Here is a 26,645-nt window from a genome sequence, read left to right on the forward strand (position 1 = left end):
TACTTGGGTCAATTTGAATTTTTATTAACACACATTTTTCAAAGTTTGTACAAACCAAAACATTCCTGTGTTTCAAAATGTCCATTATACAAACATACAAATGAACAAAAGGTGTTACCAAAAGTTAGCTACTCAATTTCATGGTAAAACAGTGTCATGATTTTTAAAAACCAAAATTTTAAGACTGAGGTTTCTTCCTTTACTTTTTGGAACTTGTGGAAAGTTAGAAAATGTGTGAATCTGCTTTATATTAAATGCCAAGACCTTAAAAAAAGATTTAGTATAAAACTAACTATGTGTTTTTATATTATCACTTCATGAAACAGAATTTCTCAAGTCTTCCAAATTAAAAAAAAAACAAAAAACCATGACTGTAACTTCTTTCACTGTCTTTTCCCCATAGTCAAATGTAAATGCGTCTGAAAAATATTATCTGACAGTTTATCTTTATCTAAAAGTTTCTCATTCAAAAAGTTACAAAACTATTTAGCACTGCCGTTCCCCCTGCTTAGAAGGGAAAATGACTTCCCCTACTAGAGTGAGATAGAAGCAACACGGTCCATTGTTTCTCTTCTCAGAAAAAAAGCCACCCATTTCCACATCTCCGTCCAATTCTGTGCATGGCTCCACTTGTGAGAATGTTATTACAAATCATAAGCATCTGCCTCTAGGAAATGCCTAGCAAGTTAAACTGACTGCTTACAATTTTGGTACACTGAGGTGCAAAGGTCATCTGCCCTCATCGTTACCTCTAGCCTCAGCACCCCTCCCTCTCCATTAAGGATTCCAAGGTAGTTGAATTTACTGTGCTTCATGGCATATTACACATCTCCCCTTTCTTTCACAAACATCCCATAGAGGCCCTGAGAGAATGGCTACAAGTGCAAATCTATCTCCTCTCCTAGAAAAGTAAAGCCATGTGCCTGTTGGGTCAAGAAGGGAAAACAGGACACAAACAATTCTGGCTGAGGCCAAGCTGCTTCTGATAAGCACCTGTTTTCAATATAGTTCCATTCAAAGCAGGGAGCGTACAGGCTGGGGCGGATGAGGAGGAGTGGGGAGAAGGTACAGTGCTATCAGTTCTTGCAATCAGATTCAGAGTCCGTACTTGAGCAGCTCATACTGACTCTCAAAATGCTCTGTAGTTCGAGTATGATTCCATTTTGAATCTGCTCATTTAAACAAAAAAAAATGTTCTCTGACAATGGCCCAATATAACCACTGATATAAGGGTGCTTTTTTTTTTTTTTTTTTTTTTTAAAGAAGTGGCAGTGTGAGAATTTAAAATCAGTCACATAAAACAATCAAAAAAGGGATAGGGGAGGGAATGTCCAGTAAAACCTGGACAACCTTTCTTTCTGCCCTTACTTTAAAAAGACAGACTGTTCAAATCTTTGCTATCTCCCTTAAGTATCCTCTTCTTAAATGCTCTTCCAAGAAATCCTCCAAAAGGCACTTAACTCCATACTTCTGCATTGAATTGTTTCACCTCAGCAATCAGTTTTGAAGACTCCAAGGTAACAAGAAAAGGTCTTATTCCTTTACGAAAAGGTAGAGAGTAGAACTTTTTTTTTTTAAGAGGCATCACTTTTACAAGAAGAACAAGCTAGGCTACCATTATTCCTTTATCAAGAAAAAGTTTCTTTTTTTAAAAAATAAATAAAACTCTGGCTATACATAGTACAAAGTTCATACATAATATACCTGGAAAAAAACCCAAGAATATACCCTGAAGCAAAAGGTTTATTGGAGAGAGAAAGCCTCTTCCATTTACCAAGTCTTAAGGTGGCAGTTTTCAAAGTTCAGAGGGTGGCAGTGATATGTAATTAATGTCAAACTATTTGCTCATGGGTATGGCAGGATGCAATGATGGACAAAAAAACCAAAAACAAACAAACAAAAAATCATTCTGCACATAACACTGAGCAGTGACCACCACACACACACAAAGAGTAGTACCAAAAGGGAGAGACAGAGAGACAGAGTAGTACTGGGGGTTGGGTGTGGGGGGGAAGAGGAGTGAGAGCATGAGACAGAGAGCTTGGAACCCCAAACATCCAAGCATGCAGTCATGACACAGCACTAACCAGATGTTTCCATTCAGCCCACTGCAATCCCACAAAGAAGGGTAACTATAATAAAATAGAGATTTCTTAAGAAAGCTTGCAATTCCCAGAGAACAGCCTGGTCACCAAGCCTAACCCAGGAATCCCGCTGCTATTGGCTGGGAGCCTCCTTATGGTCTCTCATGGAGAGGTTATAGCTCCTGACTTCTCAGACTTCTTGCTCTTGGACAAGGCAGCTGCCTGCTTCAGGAGCTCTCGGTTTTTGGCCTAAACAAAAAAAGTCAGAGCAAGAAGGATGTTTTAACAGGACAGGACATATTTTTCATGCAGATGTTAGGGCATACAATATAGAGGGTCAGAAGAGAACAAGCTCTTGAGGCAGAAAACAACAGAAAGCTCTAGGGCTTGGTTCAGAGGAAGATAGTGTTTGCTGGAGGTTAATCAGCACACTACAACCTCCTGGGATCCACGGTTACAGAAGGTGCTTTGTGCAACACAAACAAACCATGGAGTGCCTTAATGTGCTGGATAAACAGAATTCATAATCCAGACATCTGGAATCACATCTGGGTTATCCAAAAATCAAAATACACATTTATCACTTTCACCTTTTTTGAGGGAAAAAGATTAGAACACACCCAACAGTCAAACAATAAAAGACAACTATAAGGTGAATTAATGTGAATTTGTCAATACCCTGAGAACAAAGAAATCTAAGGGACAATCACTTAAAATACAATCAGCTAAATACACCAGGGTTATCACATAAAATAAGCAGAATCACCTGCAATTGCTCTGTGACTTCTTTGTGGGTTTTCTCCATCTGGTTCATTTTGGCTCTCATCTGAGATTCTTGGTATTGGAAATCAGCCTTCAACTCTGTGATCTGAGGGAAGGAAAAAAAAGGCAGAATGACCAAAAGAAATATCTGTGCAATGAAAAATGTTCTGGTACCAAAGAACTAAATGGTTTCCCAAATGAATAAAATCCAGGGCTCTCCTGAAGATCCATAACTACATCAAAGCCAAGAGATTCTGTATCCTAGTTTTTCTGAAGATTTCTTGAAAATTATACAAAATCCTGACATATCATTTCTGATACTTCATCACTGGCAGGTTTTAAAGATTTTTTGTATTGGGGTGCCTGGGTGGCTCAGTCGGTTAAGCATCTGTCTTCAGCTCAGGTCATGAGCCCCATGTCATGCTGGGCTCTCTGCCCAGCAGGAAGCCTGCTTTTCCCTTTCCCTTCGCCTGCCGCTCCAACTACTTGTGAGCGCTCTATGTCAAATAAATAAAACAATCTTAAAAAAATAAAAATTTTATGTATTTAACACATGTCAATAATCTTCCAAATAAATCAGTGATTATAATACAATATGACTAACGGTTTGAGAGAAGCCAGGAGAATAAAAGCATTTATTGAATTTTTAACCTGTTCCAGGCAAAATGTTTGAATATATACATAACTGTTTTGTTTCTGCTTAGTAATCTCTCTCTCTCTGTGGTTGTTTTTGTTTTGTTCTGGCTTTTTTGGTAATCTCTGTACCCAGTGTGGGGCTTGAACTCACAATCCCGAGATCAAGAGTTGCATGCTCCTCCAACTGAGCCAGCCAGGGGCCCTAAACTATTTGATTATATTTTTCATTCAATCCTATGACAAATCTTTGGGGGGGGGGGCAATATTATTTTTTCCATTTTATAGATGGGAAAACCAAGGCTTAGAAAGGGTTAAGTAACATGGCCAAGATCATACATGTTAGCAAGTGACAGAGCTAGAATTCAAACCCCAGGCCTTCTTCTACTGACTACACTATTCAAAGGACAGAGAGGGAAGTGATGTGTGAGCTGAGTTTTCAGGTACATTAGCTACAACTGGCACATGAGATAGGGAGAAGAGCATCCAAGCAAAGGAAACTGTATGGACACAGCCAGAGAGTGCGAGGTAACTGACAGCTTGTTCGAGTGACTGATGAGCATGGATAGTGGCAGGAGATGATACTACAGATAGGCAGGCATGATGTGGAAGGCCCTGTGTTCTAAGCCAAGAAGTGTGACCTTGATCCTAAAAGTGATGAAAAACAATCTACTATTTGTTTTTGTTCTTTTTAATTTTTTAAAAAATTTATTTATTTGCCAGAGATCACAAGTAGGCAGAGAAGCAGGCAGAGAGAGAGGAGGAAGCAGGCTCCCCGCTGAGCAGAGAGCCCGATTCGATTCAGGGCTCAATCCCAGGACCCTGGGATCATGACCTGAGCCAAAGGCAGAGGCTTTTACCCACTGAGCCACCCAGGCGCCCTGTTTTTGCTCCTTTTAAAGCCCAAACTTGGCAAAGCAGTAGAAACAAGTGTTCATTTAATCTTAATTTGCAAAATCCTTTTATGTGCCATTCTGAACTAGTCCATGAAGAAAATATACTTGGGTCTGCTTTCTTCCAATAGCCATGTAGTAAATACTGGTCTCTCCCCATGAATCTCCACCTTGCCGGCAGAAGAGAGCACAGGCTAGTAGAAAGAACAGCAGAGTCAGAAAGATTTGAGTTAATTACTTTGTTCTGCCATTTACTGGTTGTGGGATTTGGTACATCATTTAATATCTTTGGGTTCATTTACTCATCTGTAAAATGAGGTTGAAATTAGATGGAAAGAATGCATATAAATATTTTAATGTTATAAATGCCTTTGTTAGCCATTCACAATGAACGCTAGCACTCCAAACTTGGCACAAAAAACCATCCAGCTTCAGGAAAAAAAAAAAAAAAAAAACCCCAACCAGGTGAAGGGAATGGAAGCCTAAGAGGGAAAATATTGGAGGCTGTGTTCAACTATGACATAATGATAACAGTAATTCCCCTCTCAAAGAGCTATTATAAAGACAAATGAGGGGGCGCTTGGGTGGCTCAGTCGTTAAGCGTCTGCCTTCAGCTCAGGTCATGGTCCCAGGGTCCTGGGATCAAGTCCCACATCGGGCTCCTTGCTCAGTGGGAAGCCTGCTTCTCTCTCTCCCACTCCCTCTGCTTGTGTTCCCTCTCTCACTGTGTCTTTGTCAAATAAATAAATAAAATCTTAAAAAAAAAAAAAGACAAATGAGTTAATACATAGAATGCATGCAGAACAGTCAGGTACTTAAGTATCTGATAAAAGTTAGCTATTATTGTTATTAATATATTAAGAGAAAAATGAGATATTCTTTAAGAACCTAAAAACAAGATAAATAGACCTGAGTCAGAAGGAGGATGTAAAAAGTTCCCTTAAAGAGGGAGGCTAACTGTTAGACCAGAGTAAGACTTTACTGAAGGTGTTAATGTGTTTCAAGAATGGGTCACTCAGGAAGGGAGTTGTCAGTAATGGAAGTAATGGAAGCAAAGTGACGCAAGAGTCACGGAGGAAGGCCTACCTGAACACTGTCCAGGAAGGAGGAAGACCTGGCCCACATATTTTGAGTATTACTGTCCCACAGACATGGCCTTCCCCATAATAGATGGAGACATCAGGTTCTTTTAGCTTGAGAGCATTTAAAATTCCAGTTACCTAACTACCTCCTCTTGTCCTGACTCTGTGCTCATTCAGCACCTTCTGATTACAACCTTCCAAAGCAGCTCACACTGAGAAGAGTGGTAGCCAGGTATGCCCCACTGTGAATTAAGAGGGGCACTGTAGTTTTATACATAACTTCTGTAAGCCTGGTCAACACAAGTCCTCCCTGAAAAGCGGAAGTTCCCTCCAAATGCTGAGAAAAATCAACTTGCTAAATGCACCTGACCAAGGTAGCTTCACCACAGTAATACCAGATCATGAGTCATCTTGGCAGACAGTAAGTCTCTTCCAGGATAGCCCAACCTTGCCATTGGCTCTCTCAAAGCGTCAGTGGTCAGTACCAAATAAATACCAGTTAAACAAGAGTCAGCACCATGCCCCACGGTACACATGCTTACCCTGGCATCATTCTGGCCTGAAAGGCATTAACAAAACTGTACCTTCTTCTCTTTCTCTAAAATCATTTGATCCTTTTGATGCAGCATCTTCTTCAGAGTGGCTACTTCTTCCTTCAGTTGGGCAATGATGACAAAGTGGTCAGTGCCTGGTGAGTCCAGAGCCAGGTCTGGGGAAAAGCTGAGTAGAAACATGGAGGGGCGAAAAAAATCATAACTTGGAGGGATAAACCTTTTTCTCCTTGAGGACATGCCATAGGCCACTTGACGACAAGCTCAAGGGTAAAAACAACTATTTGAATTCCCAGCAGTAAGCGCAATGCTCCACACATGCCAGATTCAATAGCATTTGCGAAACTGCACAGGCAAGGTGATCATGAGATAACTATACCAACCAAACCACAACCCATGGCATTTCTGCAGCATTCACATTCAAGGTGAAAGCAAATGCATTCTCCAAGAGTCAAGGACATTTTGTTTCAGGTGCACTGAAGATGCCCAATTATTTATGGGTGAAACAGTCAATTTTTTGTGACTAATTTCCCCAGAATCTGGATAAATGATCAACTGTAAGCCCATGTATTTTTCTTTTAAAGCTCCCCATAGAGCTCATCTTTTGGTTCTTTATTTTCTGCCCCAAAGCACTGTGATGTGGTACAGCTGCTAAGAAGCCGCGACACAGGGGTGACTGGGTGGCTCAGTTAGTTTAGCATCTGTCGTTGGGCTCCCTGCTAGTGGGTGGGGGTCTGCTTCTCCCTCTCCTTCTGTCCGCTGCCCCCCACCGCCACTCTCTCTCTCTCAAATAAATACATAAAATCTTAAAAAAAAAAAAAAAAAAGAAGAAACTGCTGCATTCCATCTTGGGGGCAGTCAGTCCCTTTTAAAAATTATAAGAAGATGAAAGTTATTAAAAAGATTTTACTTATTGGGGCACCAGGTGGCTCATTTGGTTATGCGGCTGCCTTCAGCTCAGGTCACGATCCCAGATTCCTGGGATCCAGTCCCAGGTAGGGCTCCTTGCTCAGCGGAGACCCTGCTTTTCCCTCTCCCTCTGCCTACAGCTCCCCCTGCTCGTGCTCTCTCTCACTCTGTCAAATAAATAAAATCTTTAAAAAAAAAAAAAGATTTTATTTATTTGAGAGAGAAAGAGAGAAAACACAAGTAGGGGGAGGGGCAGAGGGAGAGGGAGAAGCAGACTCCCCACTGGGCAGGGAGCCGGATGTGGGGCTGGATCCTAGCACTCCGGGAAAAGACTCTAGCAAATTCCAGTCACACCACAACCTGGGTTTTTAACAGATTCTTCCCAGTAACAGCACTTGAGCACTCCATCTTTTCCAAGTGCCAGGTGAACTCTGTCCTCTTAGCAGAGTCTTCTAACCAGGCCCAGCTCCAGGGAATCTGTAACCCTCTGAAACTGTATGTACAATTCAATGTATACATACAAGGGGTGGTTTCTAGGGTGAGGGTCCATAGCTTTCCCTGGTTGGTCAGAGAGGTCTTATACCCAAAACAAGTTAAGGAATCATCGCCATGAGAGTCAAATCCTGCCCTTCTCTAAAGACTTCCCAAAGAAAGCTCTTACTCTTCCCCGGGCAACCTTTAAAGTAAAACACAGACCTGTTTCTCCTAAGCACACACCGGAATGTTGATTCCCAGCTCCCTGCATCAATATGGCAGGGACTCTAGGTCCCCCTTGCTGTTGGTTCGTTCCTCCATCTTGAACTACATCTAACAAGCAGCATTCCTCCACACAGGCAGAAACTCTAAACGGCAAGCAGAATCACTGCACAGCCTCACAGTTCCCAAGTCAAACATTTCTATGGCTAGAAGACACAGTCCACTGATAAGAATATTCTCTCTTGGTCTACATGAAGCATGTCAGAAGAATGGACCTGCGCTTTCATGACTGATGAATACGCAGAATTACTGGGTGACAAAAAGTAAATGCCATATAATAAAACAAGGCAAGCAGGAGAAAATACTGACAGAACCCATCAAAGTCTCCACCAGTCGCAATACCTGCCAAGGGACTGTCTTCCCTTGATCCAAAACAATTTACGTAAGCCCATAACTAGAATGACAAATGAAACAGTGTCATGGGCTAATATAAATCTTGTGGTCCCCAAAGTTTCTAATGCTCTTCTCTACCTGCTTCTTAAGAGAGGATTATTCCCATTCCAATACATTGTTGACAAAACCAGTCATGTCTATCCTGTGTTAGGGCCTGACCTTTCTAACTCTCTAACTTCTGATTAATAAGAACTGCTAGAGATCAAATGAAAACAGATGGTTAGGTTAGCAAGGCAGAAAATTAGATCCAGTCTCTTTTCAAATATCTCCAATGACAGGGAACTCACTACACTTCTCTGGGAAGCTTCTTGTCATTTCTAAACCTTTTAATATAAGAATAATCCTCCTCAGGGTAAGCCAAAACCTGCCTCCCTGTCATTCCCATCCTCTGGCCCTGGGTCTGTCCTCAAAGGCCACACAAAGTAAGTCTACTCTTTCAGGAATATTTCAAATGATGAATGAAATAAAACTACAAGGAGAGGGGCCTGGCTGGCTCAGTCAGTTGAAGATGCAACTCTTGATCTGAGGGTCCTGAGTTCAAGAGCCATGCTGGGTGTAGAGATTACTTAAAAGTAAAATTTTGGGGTGCTTGGATGGTTCAATGGGTTAAGCCTATGCCTTCGGCTTGGGTCATGATCTCTCAGGGTCCTGGGACCGAGCCCCACATCGGGCTCTCTGCTCAGCGAGGAGCCTGCTTCCCCCTCTCTCTCTCTGCCTGCCTCTCTGCCTACTTGTAATCTTTCTCTCTCTGTCAAATAAATAAAAAAAAAACTTTAAAAATAAAAGAGTAAAATCTTAAAAAAAACAAAACAAAAACCTACAAGGAAAGGAAAAGAATGTCCTTTAGAAACAATAAACCACAAGGTTGCCTGGGCATCACCCATTACTGAGGATACTTTTTTATTACCAACAAAACAATAAATAAATATGATCAAAAAGTAGCTGGTGCATTTCCTCTGGGAAGGAAAGCTAGAAATCAACTCAGATTTTCCTCAAATTGGAAAGTTTTTGCTACAATTTCAACAAACTAGAAAATACAAGAGGGAGGCTATGAATTCTGCAAGATACTTAAAAAAAACAACAAAAACCATTTTAGAAGTATAAAGCTATCTGAGGGGGCACCTGGGTGGCATAGTTGGTTGAGTATCTGATTTTGGCTGAGGTTGTGATCTCGGGGTTGTGAGATCAAGCCCCATGTCAGGCTCTGCGCTCAGCACAGAGTCTGCTTAAGACTCTCTCTCCCTCTCCCTCTCCCCCTCCCCCCTCAAATAAATAAATAAAATCTTTTTAAAAATAAAAAATAAAATTATTTGAGAAAAGGTTTTATAAAAAACCTAGGTGTACCTAGGTGGCTCAGTTGGTTAAGCATCTGACTTCAGCTCAGGTCATGATCTCGGGGTCAAGATCAAGTCCCAAGTCAGGCTCCTTGCTCAGCAGGGAGTCTGCTTGTCTCTCTCTCCTTTTGCCCCTCCCCCTGTGGTCATGCACTCTCTCTCGCTCTGTCTCTTAAATAAAAAAATAAAATCTTGAAAAAACAAAACACAAAACCTAACCTAAAGTGATGCATTCTCTCTGCAGGATACAGAAGGCTAATGGAAAAGGAAAAAAGGAGAAAAAAACATCAAATATATGTCAAAACTTAAAAACTAAGAGAGGAGAATGTGGTAGAACAGCAAGATGAATGGAAAGTTGTTAGAGAGCAGCCTGCAGAAGACAAGAGGGGATAACAATGAAAGGACAAGAGCATACATGGATATTTTAAACACGGGGCCAGGAAAATAGTCAACTGAAAATGGGGAAGCAGCTACAACAGATAGCTCACAAGTGAGACTTGCCAACATCTGGTCCAGAACTGAATTCAAGACAGATACTCAGGAAAAGAACTGTGGGTTTGCATGACATTACAAAAGGACCATCAAAAAAAGCCTTATCAGAATGTCTTCAAAGTGAGGGGTGACTAGGTGGCTCAGTTGGTTTGGCATCTAACTCTTGGTTTCTGCTCAGGTCATGATCTCATGGGTTGTGAGATCCAGCCCTGTGTGGGGCTCCCACTCCAAGGGGAGTCTGCTCGAGATTCTCTCCCTCTGCCCCTACCCCTATGTGCATGCACACACTCTCTCTCTAAAATAATCTTTTTTTAAAAAAATGTTTTTAGGACATCTGGGTGGCTCAGTCGGTTAAGCATCTGCCTTCAACTCAGGTCATGATCTCAGGGTCCTGGGATCGAGTTCTACATCGGGCTCCTTGCTCGACAGGGAAGCCTGCTTTTCTCTCTGCCTGCTGCTCCTCCTACTTGTGCTCTCTCTCTCTCAAATAAATAAATAAAATCTTAAATTAAAAAAAAATAAAGTAAATGTTTTCAAAGTAAAGGAAAGCAAGAAAGAACCTCACAAAAAGTAAAAAGAAAAGGAAAAAATGTAATTTAACTTATGCTATGAACTTTTAAAAGAAATGCAAACAAGTAGAATTGGTAGTTAGGACCTGTTAATGCACAAACATTCAAACACAACAGAACTTATACATGTACAAAAATAATTTTTGTGGAAGCAGAAAAATTTTCCTAAATTTTTTTAAAGATTTAACTTATTTATTTGACAGAGAGAGACATAGAGAGAGAGGGAACACAAGCAGGGGGAGTGGGAGAGAGAGAAGCAGGTTTCCCACTGAGCAGGGAGCCTGATGCGGGGCTCAATCCCAGGACCCTGGGATCAGGATCCAAGCCGAAGGCAGATGCTCAATGACTGAGCCACCCAGGCCCCCCAAAATTTTCCAAATTTTCAAGTTGTTAGGGGAAGTTATTTAAAAAATTAGCATCAACATTTCAAGAAAGAAATGATCTTTTCAGATCTTTTCCAGAGGAGATTGTGCAAGACCGTGTTAGGATCAGCAATGAGAAAACAATCTTTACTGGTGACCAGATGCAAGAAAACACTCTAAACAGAAAACTTAGGTTTCACGTTGTATATTCATAGCAGTGGACAGCAAGAATAATGGCAGTATCTCGAGAACAAAATAACCTAAAAGAAGGTAAACTTTAAGGACTGGTTGGTTCAACTAAGGGTTATAAATGAATTTCTTCCAGGTCATTCAAATACAGTCTGGGTCATAAGTGAGCACAAAACAGAAATGATGCATCTAAAGGCTGTGGGTCTTGGCCTAGGCCTCTACAAAGGCAGGGAACTCAGAAAGGTTCACCCCTTGACATGGTTTTTGCAGGATCATGCATCCTGGCAGAGGTGATGGGACAATCTTCGTAATGGCCAGAATATCTGCTCAGAGAACAGTGAAGCTGACTAGAGAAGATGGTCTTTATGGTTCTTTCTCCCATATAATTTGAATATTCAAGTTAAACATTTCCAGAAGGTTCAATTCAAAAAGTGTAAATCAGTGATACTGGCTGATAAAAAGACTCCTTGTAGGGGTGACTGGGTGGCTCAGTCGGTTAAGCACCTGACTTGGTTTTGGCTCAGATCATGATCTCATCGGTTGTGGGATGGAGTCCTGGGTTGGGCTCAGTGCTCAGTGCAGTCTGCTTGGATATTCTCTCCCTCTGCCCCTCCCCACCTCACACACACTCTCTCTCAAATAAATCAATAGATCTTAAAAAAAAATTAGACAACTTGTAGAATCTAAAATCAAGTTAATAAAAAAGGTAACAGGAAAGAATAAATTTCATAGATGCTTTGTGCTCCCCTAAACAAAATTCAGTCCTGGTAAGCCTATGTGCTAGTCTACTCCCATACACACCACTGGCTGGGAGGGAGAACTGATACTAGGAGTTTTCAGAATGGACATGATTCTAAGAATTCTCGAGAAGAGTATGTCAGTGTCTCACTTCAGAATGACTGGGCCTGCAGAAACGGGAAAATGGGTGGCCCCAAGACTTGGCTGGAAACCAGCCACTGTACCAACACGGATGGGGCACTCTGGATTATTAGGACAAAGCAGCTTGCAAGAGGACACATCAGTCAGGAGAAGAGAAAGCAAAGAATAAAAAAATATATATATATTTTTAGCAAATAAACACAGGAGTATTTGGTATAAAATTGTAGCATTTAAACTTTATAAATGGCTTATATTGAGTAAAAATATGTATTTAGACAGGTTTAAGAGAAGTAAAAAATATCTGAATGCATCTCATTCATTGCTAATTCAGTATCTGCCTTGGGCTTTCTGCATACTAAGGAAGCGTGGATTACCCCTCACAGACTGAGCAATACTGCCTTAACTCTAACTGGTCTCTGTTCCACCTCTCAAAACCAACTCCTGTCCTGCCTGGAGGAGGCCACAGGCACAGATCATAGTGAAAAGCATACAGCTCCTGACTTCTTAAAATCAGTGTGGGGGAGTTATTTGTGGACTACAGAATTCATGTGCTATTAAATCCAGTTATATGTGCTTGTCTTTTACTGACAGGATTAGTTATAAACAAACATCGGCACCACTTATTGGTAAGATACCGAGCGGCTAATGTAATGATGCTCAGAGGCTCAGTAACAACCCTGGATTGGGCCCAAGGCATACCCTGCAATGCCCTGCTTCCGGAACTATATCAGGAGCTCAAACGGAAGCACGCACACACACCAACTGGCTTACCTGTCTCCATTGGTTGTGATTGACTCAAATTTGGATTTTTTCTTTGGGATTTCATTTTGAATTGAAGATGTAGAAAGTGTTTTCTGGCTTTGAATGCAAAAATAGAGAGACACACATTAGAAATCAAAGATTTATAAAACATCACAATAAAAGTTTGTTAAATGGGACCAACAGGATATGGCAGCTCTTCCATACAAGAGCTAATCGGTCTTGATTGGTTTTTGTTTTTTTTTTTAAGATTTCAGTTATTCACTTGACAAAAGAGAGAGAAAGAAAGCACAACCAGGGGGAGCGGCAGGCAGAGGGAGCGGAAGAAGGAGGCCTCCCGCCGAGCAAGGAGCCCGATGTGGGGCTTGATCCCAGGACTCTGGGATCACTACCTGAGCTGAAGGCAGATATTCTGCCAACTGAGCCACCCAGGTGCCCCTATTCTTGCTTATTAAAATCGACCAATGTGTTGATTTCATAGGTCCTGAATGCATGGCTAGCTCTCTTTCATAGGCCCTCAAAATTCTTAGCTTTAACTAAATATTACCTGCTTTATTAATAACTATGGGAACAGAGTCAATAAAATCTTAATAAGAAGTATAATTCATCTTATGGTTTAAAAAATACTTTCCTAAAAATCTTCTTAATTTTTTAAATTTTAAGTAGGCTCCAACCCCAATGTAGGGCTCAAACTCATGACCCTGAGATCAAGAATCCCACACTCCACCAACTGAGCCAGCCAGTCACCCCTCTTGTCTTTTTGATAATAGCCATCCTAAAAGATGTGAGGTAATAGCTCATTGTGGTTTTGATGTGCATTTCCTTGATGTTTAGCACCTTTGCATGTACCTACTGGCCATTTGTATGTCTTCTTTGGAAAAATGTCTATTCAGGTCCTTTGTCCATTTTTAAAATTGGATGATTGGCTTTTTTAATTATTGAGTTGTATTAACTCTTCATATATTTTCTATATTAACCCCTTATCAGATACATGGTTTGTAAATACTCCATCTTTCTTTTTTTTTTTTTTAAAGATTTTTATTTATTTATTTGACAGAGAGAGAGAGATCACAAGTAGGCGAGAGGCAGGCAGACGGAGAGGGAGAAGCAGGTTCCCGGCTGAGCAAAGAGCCCAATTTGGGGATCGATCCCAGGACCCTGAGATCATGACCTGAGCCAAAGGCACAGGCTTAACTCACTGAGCCACTCAGGCACCCTACTCCATCCTACTTGAGGGCTTCTAGAGTTCTGTTCTCAGCCTCCAACTTGAATTACATCATCCAAGAGCATGGTTTTAACAACTACTTATCATATGGGCTGGAAATGGTATTCCCCAAATGCAGCTTCCTGGACCCTATCCTACATCCTAATGAATTAAAGTCTGGGGTCAAGCAGCAGGAATCCATACGTTATACCAACTTCTATTCCAACTGACTCTTCCTTGCTACCAATGGGCCACATCTGAACCTTTCTTCTCAGTTCTAGGCTAAGCTCCCAAAAAATAATTCTTCTTGATGCTGCAAACTCAACTTTTTATTTTTTTTTAATTTTTAAAAAAGATCTTATTTATTTGAGAGACAGAGAGAGAGAGCACGAGTGGGTGGAGAAGCTGAGCGAGAGGGAGAAGCAGACACCCTGCTGAGCAGGGCACCTGACGCAGGGCTCCATCCCAGGATTTGAGATCAGGACCTGAGTTGAAGGCAGATACTTAACCAAGTGAGCCACCCAGGCACCCCACAAACTCAACTTTTAAAAACTGAACTTCTCTTCTTCCTATATTCTCTCTCAGTTAAGAATCTACTTATTCACCCAAGTAAGAAACCTGAGAATTATCCCTTACTCACCCAGTTCCTGCTCTTCTACCTGTTCATCAAATTATCTAAATTTCTCATAATTCTCCCTCTAAACTATCTTCCTGAATCTGCTTCTTTGATCTCCGGTGCCATGGCCTCAGTTGAGATTCTAATATTAATATCTCTTATCGTGGACTCATATGAAAAGCTTCTTAACTAGCTCCCAGTCTCTTTTTCTTCCAGTGTATTCTCCACAATAATCAGGGTTAATTTTTTTTAAGGACGCCAGGCTCAGGTTCATGCTCCTGTCTGCAAAACCCACTTTTCTCCCATTTCCTGGCTCTCAAACATAAGGTCCAGCAACATAAAAGAACCTGTAGTTCCCCAGGGTTCCATGTGGTCTCACACCCTCCATATCTCAGCAAACGCTATTCCCTCAGCCTAGGAAGCCTCTGCCCATTCCCTCTGTGAGGATTCCAACTCATCCTAAGCTCCAGGTCTAACACCAGCTCTCTTCTCCGAGGCTCTCTTGCCTGACTTTCCAAGGTAGTTAATTACTACTGCCTCTCATGCCTGTATCTTGATGTTTCTCATGCTCATCGAATTATATTGCAATGATTGGATTACAGGTCTGTCTTCCCTACCAGACTGCATACTCTCGATGAGCAGCTTGATTCTTGTATTCATCTCTGCCTTCCTAGCAGAGTTGCTGGCCCATGAGAGTACTTAATAATGTTTGCTAAATGAACAAAATCATAATGGTAACAGTAACAAACAGTAACTAAAATATAGTGAATGGTTCCTACATGCCAGTTATAAAACTAATCACTATGCATGCACTATGTAATTTATCTTCACAACAATTCCATGAGGTAATACTATTATTTCCCTATTTTAAAGATGAAAAAAGCTTGCCCAAGATCCCACACAGAGAACCTGACAGAGCTGGGATTCAATCCAGACCCAGAACTCTTAACAACACTTCAGATACTCTGAGAGAAAGCAAAGGCTACAATGAAAGGACGTCTTTTTGACTAGATCCCACCAGGACAAACCTAGAACATCTATCAACCTCCTGATCAAATATGCATAAAAATGCTGCATGCCTCAGAAAGTGAAATGTCCAGGGGCGCCTGGGTGGCTCAGTGGGTTAAGCGGCTGCCTTCGGCTCAGGTCATGATCTCGGAGTCCTGGGATCGAGTCCCGCATCGGGCTCTCTGCTCAGCAGGGAGCCTGCTTCCTCCTGTCTCTCTGCCTGCTTGTGATCTCTCTCTGTCAAATAAATAAATAAAATCTTTAAAAAAAAAAAAAAAAAAAAAAAAAAAGAAAGTGAAATGTCCAAACTTCTAAGGAGATAGCCCACTCCAAAGGTGAGGAGAACATTACAGGGAAAGTTCCACAAACTTTTCAGATAGTACAAACGAAGTCAGGAAATCCTGATACCTTACGGAAATCTCTCCGGCACTTGGAAGATATACGAACTGTAAAATGTGGTAGAGGCTAGCAACTAGAGAGAGAAGACCAGGAAAATGTATACTAAATGGTATCTCCCGTGGCTAATTGTGTATTCTATCGGACCAACCAGTACTTCCAGTCCTGTCTTACGCATCTTGGGGTTACCTGTTATAGTGGCTGCCACCACTCAGTCGACTATACTGTTCCTTCTCCTGGTGGCTGGCACGGGAAGAGCTGCTCAGATGTTTCCTCTGCTCTTTGGTCTTCTGAAGGACTCGTTTGTATGAAAGTGTACAAAGCCAGCACAGCAATTTCCCATCTACCTGAAAGACAAGGAGACAAAGATAAAGAAAAGAGAATGTAGTACATGGGTACTACAGAATATAGGTACTGGGAGCTAGAACCTCTGGGTTAAGTCCCAATTCTGCCATTTGTGAGGTGTGTGAACTTAGGCAAGTCTTCTACCTCAACTAAATCTCCCTGTGTCCTGTGAAGCAGCTACTGTTGTTTCCCACCGGAAAGAGGAAACTGATGCATAATAAGATTAAGTAACTTGCCCAGGATCATTCAGCTAACACAGGTCTATGGGACTGCGAGGCTTATACTCCAACTATTATTACATGCTACTTCCTGATTCCGAGGTCAGCTTCTCCAGTATCTTGATTCAGGGAAAATGTGCTCTCACTGGCAGGCAGGAGTATTCTGGTCACTGAAGAGTTACATCCTCCCATTGTAAATTAATGAAATTTGGTTAGTAAGAGTTAGCTCTTGTGAGCCTAAGCATCTCCAAAAAGTAGCTCTGGACCCTGAAAAAGTTTCTGTACTGTATTCTTTCATTAAAAGAATATTTGTTGGGGGTGCCTGGGCGGCTCAGTGGATTAAAGCCTCTGCCTTCGGCTCAGGTCATGATCCCAGGGTCCTGGGATCGAGCCCCACATCGGGTTTCTGTTCTGCAGGGAGCCTGCTTCATCCTCTCTCTCTCTGCCTGCCTCTCTGCCTACTTGTGATCTCTCTCTGTCAAATAAATAAATAACTTAAAAAAAAAAAAGAATATTTATTGAAGAGAACAAATTGGTAGTTGCCAGAGGTAGGGAGTGGAGGGTAGGTAAAATGGGTAAAAGTAGTCAAAAGGTATAAACCTCTAGTTATAAAATAAATCAGTCACAGGGATATAATGTACAGTATGATGATTACAGTTAATAATACTACACTGCATATTTGAAAGTTGCTAAAAGTGTAAATCTTTTTTTTTTCTAAAGATTTTATTTATTTATTTGACAGAGAGAGAGAAAGAGAGATCACAAGTAGGCAGAGAGGCAGGCAGAGAGAGGGGGAAGCAGGCTCACCGCTGAGCAGAGAGCCCGATGCGGGGCTCGATCCCAGGACCCTGAGATCATGACCTGAGCCACCCAGGCGCCCCAAGAGTGTAAATCTTAAAAGTTCTCGTCACAAGAAAAAGAATTTTGTTAACTGTACATAATGATGGATGTTAATTGGATTTACTGCTGATGACTTTCCAATATACACAAATACCTAATCATTATGCTGTACATATGAAACTAATATAAGGTATGTTACACCTCAATTTAAAAAGATACATAAAATAATCACTTTTTCAGTCACCTTTAAAACAGTAGAAAATGAGAAGTAAACTTTTTCTCAGTAAGTAACAGCAAGCTGGAGATATATTTCAGACTAATCTTATTTTGGCCATATTTGGTAAAACAAAAGAGAAAGGAAATATTTCTCAATAAAGTATAACTCTTATCAATCTAAATATATACATATACACTTATGTAACATATATATTATATATACATATACACATATATATATTATAATATTATAATATTAGATGGGACACCTACTATATGCCAGGCCACTGGAAATGTGGCAAAGAACAAGACAGAGCTCATGTTCTAGTGGAGGTTGACAAACATATAAGCAAATAAACATTAATTTCTCACAATGTTACATGCTATGAAGACAATAAAACAGGGTAATATGATAAGGGGTGAGTGAGTGAGTTAGTAAAGGGTCTGTGTGAAGAGGAGGCATCTGAGCATGAGAAACCAGTTAAAGATGCTTTGAAGAAGGATGTATTAGGCAAAACGACAGCTAGCACAAAGGTGGGAATGACACAGGCATGTCTAAAGGGCTGAAAGGCAGCCAACATGGCTGAAACAAGGTGAGGGGCGGGAGGTGTGAGGTCAGATGAGACTGAGAGGCAGGTGTGGGCCATGCAGGCCAAGGAAGGGGTCTGGGTTTTATTCTAAGTGCAGCTGGAAGCCACTGGGTTTTAAACAGAACAGATCTAAACCACTTTTATCCTACCAACACCCCATCCCTCCACCTAGGGCTCTCTTCCATGTCATCTTGTAATTTTTTAACTATAAAAACACTTAGTCAGATAGTGAAACTGGTCATGCATCCTGCTTAAGTCACAATCTTTCCTTTACAGAATTCAATAGACTTTTGCCAGTCATCACTTCATTTACATGGGATACTGATCACTGTAATTCAGATTTTCATGAAATACTAACTCATGGGGCGCCTGGGTGGCTCAGTGGGTTAAAGCTTCTGCTTTCGGCTCGGGTTGTGATCCTAGGGTCCTGGGATTGAGCCCCGCATCGGGCTCTCTGCTCAGCGGGGAGCCTGCTTCCCTTCCTCTCTCTCTGCCTGCCTCTGCCTACTTGTGATCTCTCTCTGTCAAATAAATAAAATCTTAAAAAAAAAAAAAAAAAAAAAAAAAGAAATACTAACTCATGAGATACTAGAATACAATGCTCCGGGAGTACCTGACTGGCTCAGTCAAAAGAACATGCAACTGTTGATCTTGGAGTCATGAGTTCGGGCCCTGCCTTGGGTGTAGAGATCACTTACATAAACAATCTTAAAAATATATATATGCTATTTTTTTAAAAAAGAGAATAAAATGGTCCACATTTAGTAAAAGAAGAAAATAAAGGCTAAAAATCTTCAAGGTCAATAACATCTAGAAGAGGAACTGAGAATTCTTTTTTCTCTTTTTTTTTTTTTAAAGTAAAGTAGGCTCCACATCTAGCGCCGAGTCCAAGTCAGGGCTTGAACTCACAACCCTGAGATGAAGACCTGAGCCAAGATGAAGAGTCGGATGCTTAAGTGACTAAGCCACCCAGGAGCCCCCCCCACCTTTTTTTTTTTTTTGGTAAGATTTTCCTTTTAAGTAATCTCTGCACCCTAACATGGGGCTCAAACCCACAACCCCAAGATCCAGAGTCATATGGTCCCACCCACTAAGCCCAGCAGGCGCCCCTTATGTCTTTTTGACATAAGTGACCCACCTTAATTTCTCTGAAAGAAAAAAAAAAAATCAACAAAAACACAGAGCTTTACCTTCTTTCTGTCATCTTTCCTGTCAAATGCGCACTGCTGCTTACACTGTTCACACGAATATGGTGGTCCATACTTCTTCTCTGAATTCGTGCAGCGCTGGCATTTGTTGCCAATAAACGCTGCAATTATGTTGCAGTACTGACAAGGTTTGGGCTTAAAGAGAGAAAAAGTGTCAACTGAGTATATCATAAAATACCAGTGCATTTTTTAAAGCAACCATTCCTATTACATCGTTCGTTAGTCACTGTAAAAATGTATTCCCAACTTCATAAATTTCCTTCTACACCAATCGAATGAAGCCCAATTCCCAACACTATGTAAGGTGTTTTTCTGTACAAGACTACTGATTTTAAAACAAATAAATGAACAAATAACAAAAGCCCATTTGTGTATATGCTGGGACTTCTGTGAGAAATTCAACAGAACCAGTACTTTGAAGAAACCAGCAAGTGCTTCCAAATTTCTCAAAAGACCTCTTTGTCATTATCACTGTATCACAGGCTAGGAGATTCCCTGCAAGGACATAATATCCAGAACCCTAATACTGAGAGACCAAAAAAAAAAAAAAAAAAAAATCCATTCATCCAAATGAAGTCAAATGCTACCAAAGAGGTCACATCATAGGATCCATCTTTCTCCTCCTCTTTTCATACTGGTTACTGAAGCTCTGAAGGAAAGTTATGACAATCCTGCCATCATGACCATAAACACAGACCTTCTCAATACTATTAGCTAAGCTCGAAAGCTCAAATACTGGATAAAGTATTTACACATAAGAAGTTCTAATAAAAATATAGTAATTACATTAATAATCCACAGAATATAAGGTTCCAAGGACCTGAGTACTCACTGTTAGGTACAGAGAAACCCTACTTACCGTTCCATATAACTGCACATTCTGAGCACATTTCTTGCATATTGTATTGGTTTTACTGTTAAGGAAAAAAGACACACATGGCTTTTATAAGAAAAAACTTGTTTTACTTACAACATCTGAAAATTGGTCTCTCCTTAAGCCCACAGAATTTGCTCATTGCTCAGTGCCAAGGTGATATGTGGTCTGGATACTTGGCTAACTGAAGGCTGAGTATCTGGCCACTAACTCTTTTTTAATTATTTTGTGGTTATTAATTTTATTAGCTCAGACTAAATGAGACTTTAGAGAGTGAGTTATTTCTGATTATCACATCTCAAAGTATCACTAACCAAAATTATCAAATATGGACAGGACCCTCAAAAAAATATTAGATTAGATTGAAATGCACTCACAGTAATTCCTCAATTCGGATGAACATATGAGAAACCTGAGGTGAGAAATGAAGTATAGGTGTTTGGAATACAAACTTAAGAGACTCTATCCATGTTGACTATATTCTGTCTACACTCTCCTGTATAGGTAAAAGCATACGAAAATCCCAGATGTTGGGCACTTGGGTGGCTCAGTTGTTAGGCATCTGCCTTCAGCTTGGGTCATGATCCCAGGGTCCTGGGATCAAGTCCCAAGCCCTGCATGGATAGAGCCCCGTATCCGGGCTCCCTGCTCAGAGGGAACCTGCTTCCCCTCTCCTAATCCCCCTGCTTGTGTTCCCTCTCTGTCTCTGTGAAATAAATCAATAAAAATCTTAAAAAAAAAAAGAAAGAAAGAAGGAAAGAAAAAAGAAAATCCTAGATGTGGGGAAATAGATGGTATGACCAAGTTTTTTATTTTTTTTATTTTTTTTTTAAGTATTATGTTTTTTGTGGGTTTTTTTGTTTTTTTTTTTAAAGATTTTATTTATTTATTTGACAGAGAGATCACAAGCAGGCAGAGAGGCAGGCAGAGAGAGAGGAGGAAGCAGGCTCCCTGCTGAGCAGAGAGCCCTATGCGGGGCTCGATCCCAGGACTCTGAGATCATGACCTGAGCCGAAGGCAGCGGCTTAACCCACTGAGCCACCCAGGCGCCCCATGACCAAGTTTTTTTAAAAATATTTTATTTATTTATTTGAGAGAGAGACAGTGAGAGAGAGCATGAGAGACAAGAAGGTCAGAGGGAGAAGCAGACTCCCTGTGGAGCTGGGAGCCCAATGCGGGACTCAATCCCGGGACTCTGGGATCATGACAGGAGCTGAAGGCAGTTGCTTAACCAACTGAGCCACCCAGGCACCCATGACCAAATATTTTATCAACACTTCCAATTTCTCTAAGAACTAAGCACTGACAAAAATAAAAACATCTTCTGTCTCGTGAAGGTCCAGAGGTCATAATATTACCTAAATATCTAAACTGATAAACTACCATGGGGGAATAAAACCATCTTCAAATAAAGTTTAATTCTTCACAAAGGGAGGTACAAACAAATGCTTGATGTGGAAGAATAAACTATATTCTGGGGCTGAAAATAAAATCACATAAAAATCCAGCCTAGGGGCACCTGGGTGTCTCAGTCAGTTAAGTGGCTGCCTTCGGCTCAGGTCATGATCCCAGAATCCTGGGATCAAGCCCCACATTGCACTCCCTGCTCAGCAGGGAGCCTACTTCTCTCTCTCCCTCTGCTTGCTGCTCCTCCTGCTCGTGTTCTCTGTCAAAAAAAAAATGAAATCTTTAAAAAAAAAAAAAAAATCCAGCCTATTAGCCTTTGTGATTATTTTCTCATAGAGTCCTACAAAAGTGACCATAAAGTTAAAATAAAGAGAAGTCTCAAAGTAGAAAACATTTAAATTAAAAATGGAATATTCAGGGGGCGCCTGGGTGGCTCAGTGGGTTGAGCCGCTGCCTTCGGCTCGGGTCGTGATCTCAGGGTCCTGGGATCGAGTCCTGCTTAGGGCTCTCTGCTCAGCGGGGAGCCTGCTTCCCTTCCTCTCTCTCTGCCTGCCTCTCTGCCTGCTTGTGATCTCTGTCTGTCAAATAAATAAATAAAATCTTTAAAAAAAAATAAAAAATAAAAAATAAATAAATAAAAAATTAAAAAATAAAAAATAAAAATGGAATATTCAAACAAAATATTTTCCAGGGCAATTTTCTGCCGTTTTAAAGAGGCAGTACAAGAAGTGAGGTGAAGGGCACCTGGGTGGCTCAGTGGGTTAAAGCCTCTGCCTTTGGCTCAGGTCAGGATCCCAGGGTCCTGGGATTGAGCCCTGCATGGGGCTCTCTGCTCAGCAAGGAGGCTGCTTCCCTTCCTCTCTCTTTCTGCCTGCCTCTCTGCCTACTTGTGATCTCTTTCTGTCAAATAAATAAATAAAATCTTAAAAAAAAAAAAGTGAGATTTTATTTATTTATTTGTCAGAGAGAGAGAGGGAGAGAGAGCGAGCACAGGCAGACAGAGTGGCAGGCAGAGGGAGAGGGAGAAGCAGGCTCCCTGCCGAGCAAGGAGCCCAATGTGGGACTCGATCCCAGGACGCTGGGATCATGACCTGAGCCGAAGGCAGCTGCTTAACCACCTGAGCCACCCAGGCGTCCCGGTAAGGTGCATTTAAAGGAAACTTTTTCAGAAAGAGGCTTCACATCAGCAATTCTATAATACTGAACATTTTGGTTTATGTTTAGATTTATTACTGAAGAAGTGGGATGGATACACACACACACATACACACACACACACACACATGTTCCTGACAACTTAGAAAACATACTATTTCTATGATCCATCTTGAATCAATTTTTTTAAAAGATTTATTTATTTGAGAAAGAGAGAAAAAGCACGAGGAGGGTAAGAGGCAGAGGGAGAAGCAGATTCCCCACTAAGCTCAGGGTCCGATGCAGATCTTGATCCCAGGACTTAGGGATCATGACCCAAGTCAAAGGCAGACACTCAACCAACTGAGCCACCCAGGTGCCCCTCAATCAATTTTTTTTTAGATTTAATTTTTTTTAATTTTTTTTTAATTTTTTTTTTAAAGATTTTATTTATTTATTTGACAGAGAGAGATCACAAGTAGACAGAGAGGCAGGCAGAGAGAGAGAGAGAGAGGGAAGCAGGCTCCCCGCTGAGCAGAGAGCCCGATGCGGGCCTCGATCCCAGGACCCTGAGATCATGACCTGAGCCGAAGGCAGCGGCTTAACCCACTGAGCCACCCAGGCGCCCCTAGATTTAATTTTTTTAAGTAATCTCTACATCCAACATGGGGTTTGAATTTACAACCCCAAGATCAAGAGTCACATGCTCCACAGACTAAGTCAAGCAGGCATCCCCATCTTCAATCCATTTTTATGTGTGGTGCGAATGAAGGGTCAAACTTCATTATCTCCCCCCCACACCCATCTTGAATAATTCAAGATGGATCATAGACCCAAATGTAAAAGCTAAAACATAATGCTTCCGGAGAATGTTTTATATGTTTCCATTTCTACTTCTATTTCTATGATCTGTTTCCACAGATCAGTGGTGGAAAGGAAAATCAAAACAGTAGTGTGCGGGAGACAAAAAGAGTAGGGACTGAGCAGGATGAGGCATGAGAGGACTCTCTGTGGTGATGGTAATGTTCTATATTTTGCAAGGGGTTTGGGGTTATACAGATGTACATAGTTTGCAAAACTCATCAAATGATGTCCTTAAGATTCAAGCATTCAGTGTACACAAAATTTACCTCTAAAAAATAAAGGACCGTAAACAAATGTTGAACTTTGTTAACAATATGCCTGCTTAACTGTTTAGGATCAAATATAGTGATGTCCACAACTTTAAAGTAAGATGGATCATAGATGCAAATACAGTAAATGTAAATTGTAGAATCCAAGTGGTGGATATATGAGTGTTTACTATCTAATTCTTTCAACCATTTCTGGTTTGGAAATATCCATAATAAAATATTGGGGAAAATGTTCCTAGAACTGAAATAAGACTGATTAAAATTAGGTTTCTAGGTCTATGTGTGAGCTTGCAAACAGACCCCACCCTGCTTGAAGAAACTATTACAGCTATAGTCCCACAGAACTTACACCAATAAACTACTTTGCTACTATTGAAAGTCTCCCAAAAATGTGTGTTTACTGACACCTAAATGTTTTTCACATTTAAAAAAAAATGAGATTTACATAAGGCAAGTGAGTTTCAAATGTGACTAGGGCTAATAAACCCTTATCAGAATTATCACATTTCCAAAAGTATCTTCTTTTGGATTATAAATTCTTGACACTCTGAATACAAACATACTGAAACACGAGGTTCATTGTTTTACTGTTGTGGTTTCTTCGTGTCATAAAGATTTACAAACCCAATATAAAATGACCAAGGATCTGAAAAAAAAAGTAACTTTAAAAATTTAAGCAATCAATGGCTAACTAGGGAATGATACGTATGTTTTGTATTTGTCAATGTGTTATAAAAAAAAACACAGAATCCGTGTATAATGCACTCAATTACAGATCTGTAACGTGAAAAGCAATTAACTGTCGATTTTAAGAGGAAAAAGCCTATTCAACATCTTCCACGGTCAACAAAAACTGTACCTCTCCTGCTGGTACTCAGTTCTACAGTAGGTGCACTTCACAACAGGGTGTGCAATCCGACATTCCTGAAATGAAATGAGGATATAATTTTAAAAGGCAGTCAGAAATGGAAATAGCCTTCAGTAGGAGGCAGAAGACCTAGGTACTATTCCCAGCATAGCCACTGTGCTTGAGTGAGTCACTTGAACTTTCTGGGCCTTATTTTTCTCTTCTGTAATACTGGCATCACTGGCCTGCATTGATGTGAGAATTAAGAAGGAATTTATAAGGAACTAGTCATAAATTGTAAAACAAAGTATGTATGAATAAGGCTCAGACTGGAAATCGAAAGCCCTGGATTCTGGTTCTAGTTCTGCTACTTCCACCGTTTAATTTTCGAGCAGGTTCACTTGGAAAATGAAAATGCTAAATTAAAATCATTATTGCTTACCTATATGAAACTTCCTTAAAAGATATATATGTATATAAATATCTCAAACATCTGAGCTCTTTCCTACAGAGTAAACAGAGTGACAAGTCATGGCCATTTGAGGCAACGGCGACATACAGTTATGAGTTACCCATATTAGAGGCACAAACTTAATTATCTGGGAATATCGCAAAATCCGTCCCAGGCCAGCTTGGTGACTTTTAACTGTCACCTCACAGCACTTCTATTAACTTAAATAGGCAAAGCAGATGAAGCAACTCAAACGAAAAAAAGAACTTGGAACTTCAGGAGTAAAAACTGAACAGTAGCTGGTTAGGGCCGGGACCGAAGGTCACCAACTGAGTGCTGAAAAATCCTTTTGCTTCCTGCGCTTAATTGTAGGGCTTTTCTATAAAGCCGCGCGCCACCTCCGACTTTCAGACTGGCTGGAAAGTGCCCGTGAGGCGCCCGGAGTTGGGAGACTCTCCTCACAGGCAGCACCCAACTCTGGAGTTCAGTCCCAGGCGGGGCAGGGGGTCCCTCAGTCTGCAACCAACGGCGGGGAAGCCAGCCTAGGAGGGATCTCGGTGTCGGTGCGTCTGGTTGGGGGCAAGCAGAGGACCCACTGTCCCCTCCCCTGACCTCAAGGGGTCCGAGAACAATCCCTCGCGGTTGCTAAGCACCCGGACACGCCGGCCGCGGGGGCCTGGACTGAGCCCGGGACTCCCCCACGTGCCCCGCTGGCGCCCAGCGGAGGGGGTGAGGCGCCTCGGCTGGGCGGGCCTGCCACGCCCTGCCCGGCGGACCCCGTCGAGCGGCCCCGCAGAACAGGGGGCTCCGGGCCGCGCCTCTAGCGTCCCAGTTCCCGGCCGCCGCCCCAGCCCGCGCACCTTGCACAGCTGCTGCCCCTGAGACAGCGCCTCGAAGGGGAAGCGCTGGTGGCACTTGGTGCAGGCGTAGAGCGCCGCCATGTCCGGCCCGGCCGTGCTCACCGGCCAGCCGGCCCGGCCCGCCGCTTTATCTGACAGTCTGAGGGACAAGCTGGCAGCGGCGGCGGCAGCAGGCTACGGGCTGCGCAAGGCGGGAGGGCCGGCGAGTGCGGGCGGATCAAGGCGGGCGTGGCGGCGCTGGTCGCCCGTTCACTGGTTCATGTCGACGTCCATCAAGCACGAAGGGGCGGAACACAGAGCTTATGACAACTCTGATTCGGTCTGGACTGGAGTACGCCACTTATGACGCTCGTGGCCTCGATTATGTAAAGCGCAGTCACGCGGGGGCGCCACTAGGAGGTACCATCTCCCGCCCGGGACCTCGGAAGTGCCCAGACCCCTCCTACTTCGCTCTTTGTTCCCGCCCTCGCTCCGCCTCTCCCCGGCCGCGGTGGCAACGGCGCCTCTCGCGATATCTCTGCGGAGTTGTGATGTTTGGTTTCCATGGAGCTGCCTTCTGGGAGCAGGAGGGGCGCGGTTGGGCTAAGAGCGGGGCATTGTTGAACTAGAACTCGCACAAGATCCCGAGCCTGAAAAAGGTGGGGGGGCTTG

The 26,645-nt window shown here is 41.9% G+C and overlaps 1 protein-coding gene across 2 annotated transcripts; it reads right to left on the reverse strand.

Annotated features, from left to right (window-relative positions):
• Positions 1-26,442, reverse strand: FAM76A (family with sequence similarity 76 member A). Of its 2 annotated transcripts, XM_047727146.1 has the most exons (9): positions 25,995-26,437; positions 24,696-24,760; positions 20,148-20,202; positions 19,271-19,423; positions 16,061-16,218; positions 12,660-12,746; positions 6,039-6,174; positions 2,851-2,952; positions 1-2,333 (listed from the first exon to the last, which is right to left on the reverse strand). In XM_047727146.1, exons 1-9 carry the CDS (start codon positions 26,073-26,075, stop codon positions 2,247-2,249), a joined length of 924 nt encoding a protein of 307 aa, XP_047583102.1. In that variant the 5' UTR covers positions 26,076-26,437; the 3' UTR covers positions 1-2,246. The 2 variants fall into 2 exon arrangements, with proteins under 2 accessions (XP_047583102.1, XP_047583103.1); XM_047727147.1 differs by lacking the exon at positions 1-2,333 and having other exon boundaries at positions 2,865-2,952; positions 5,997-6,174; positions 25,995-26,442.
• Between the last annotated feature and the right edge of the window lie 203 nt (positions 26,443-26,645).

Source organism: Lutra lutra, chromosome 4 (genome assembly GCF_902655055.1).
Source record: "Lutra lutra chromosome 4, mLutLut1.2, whole genome shotgun sequence".
In the NCBI taxonomy this organism is placed as follows: domain Eukaryota; kingdom Metazoa; phylum Chordata; class Mammalia; order Carnivora; family Mustelidae; genus Lutra; species Lutra lutra.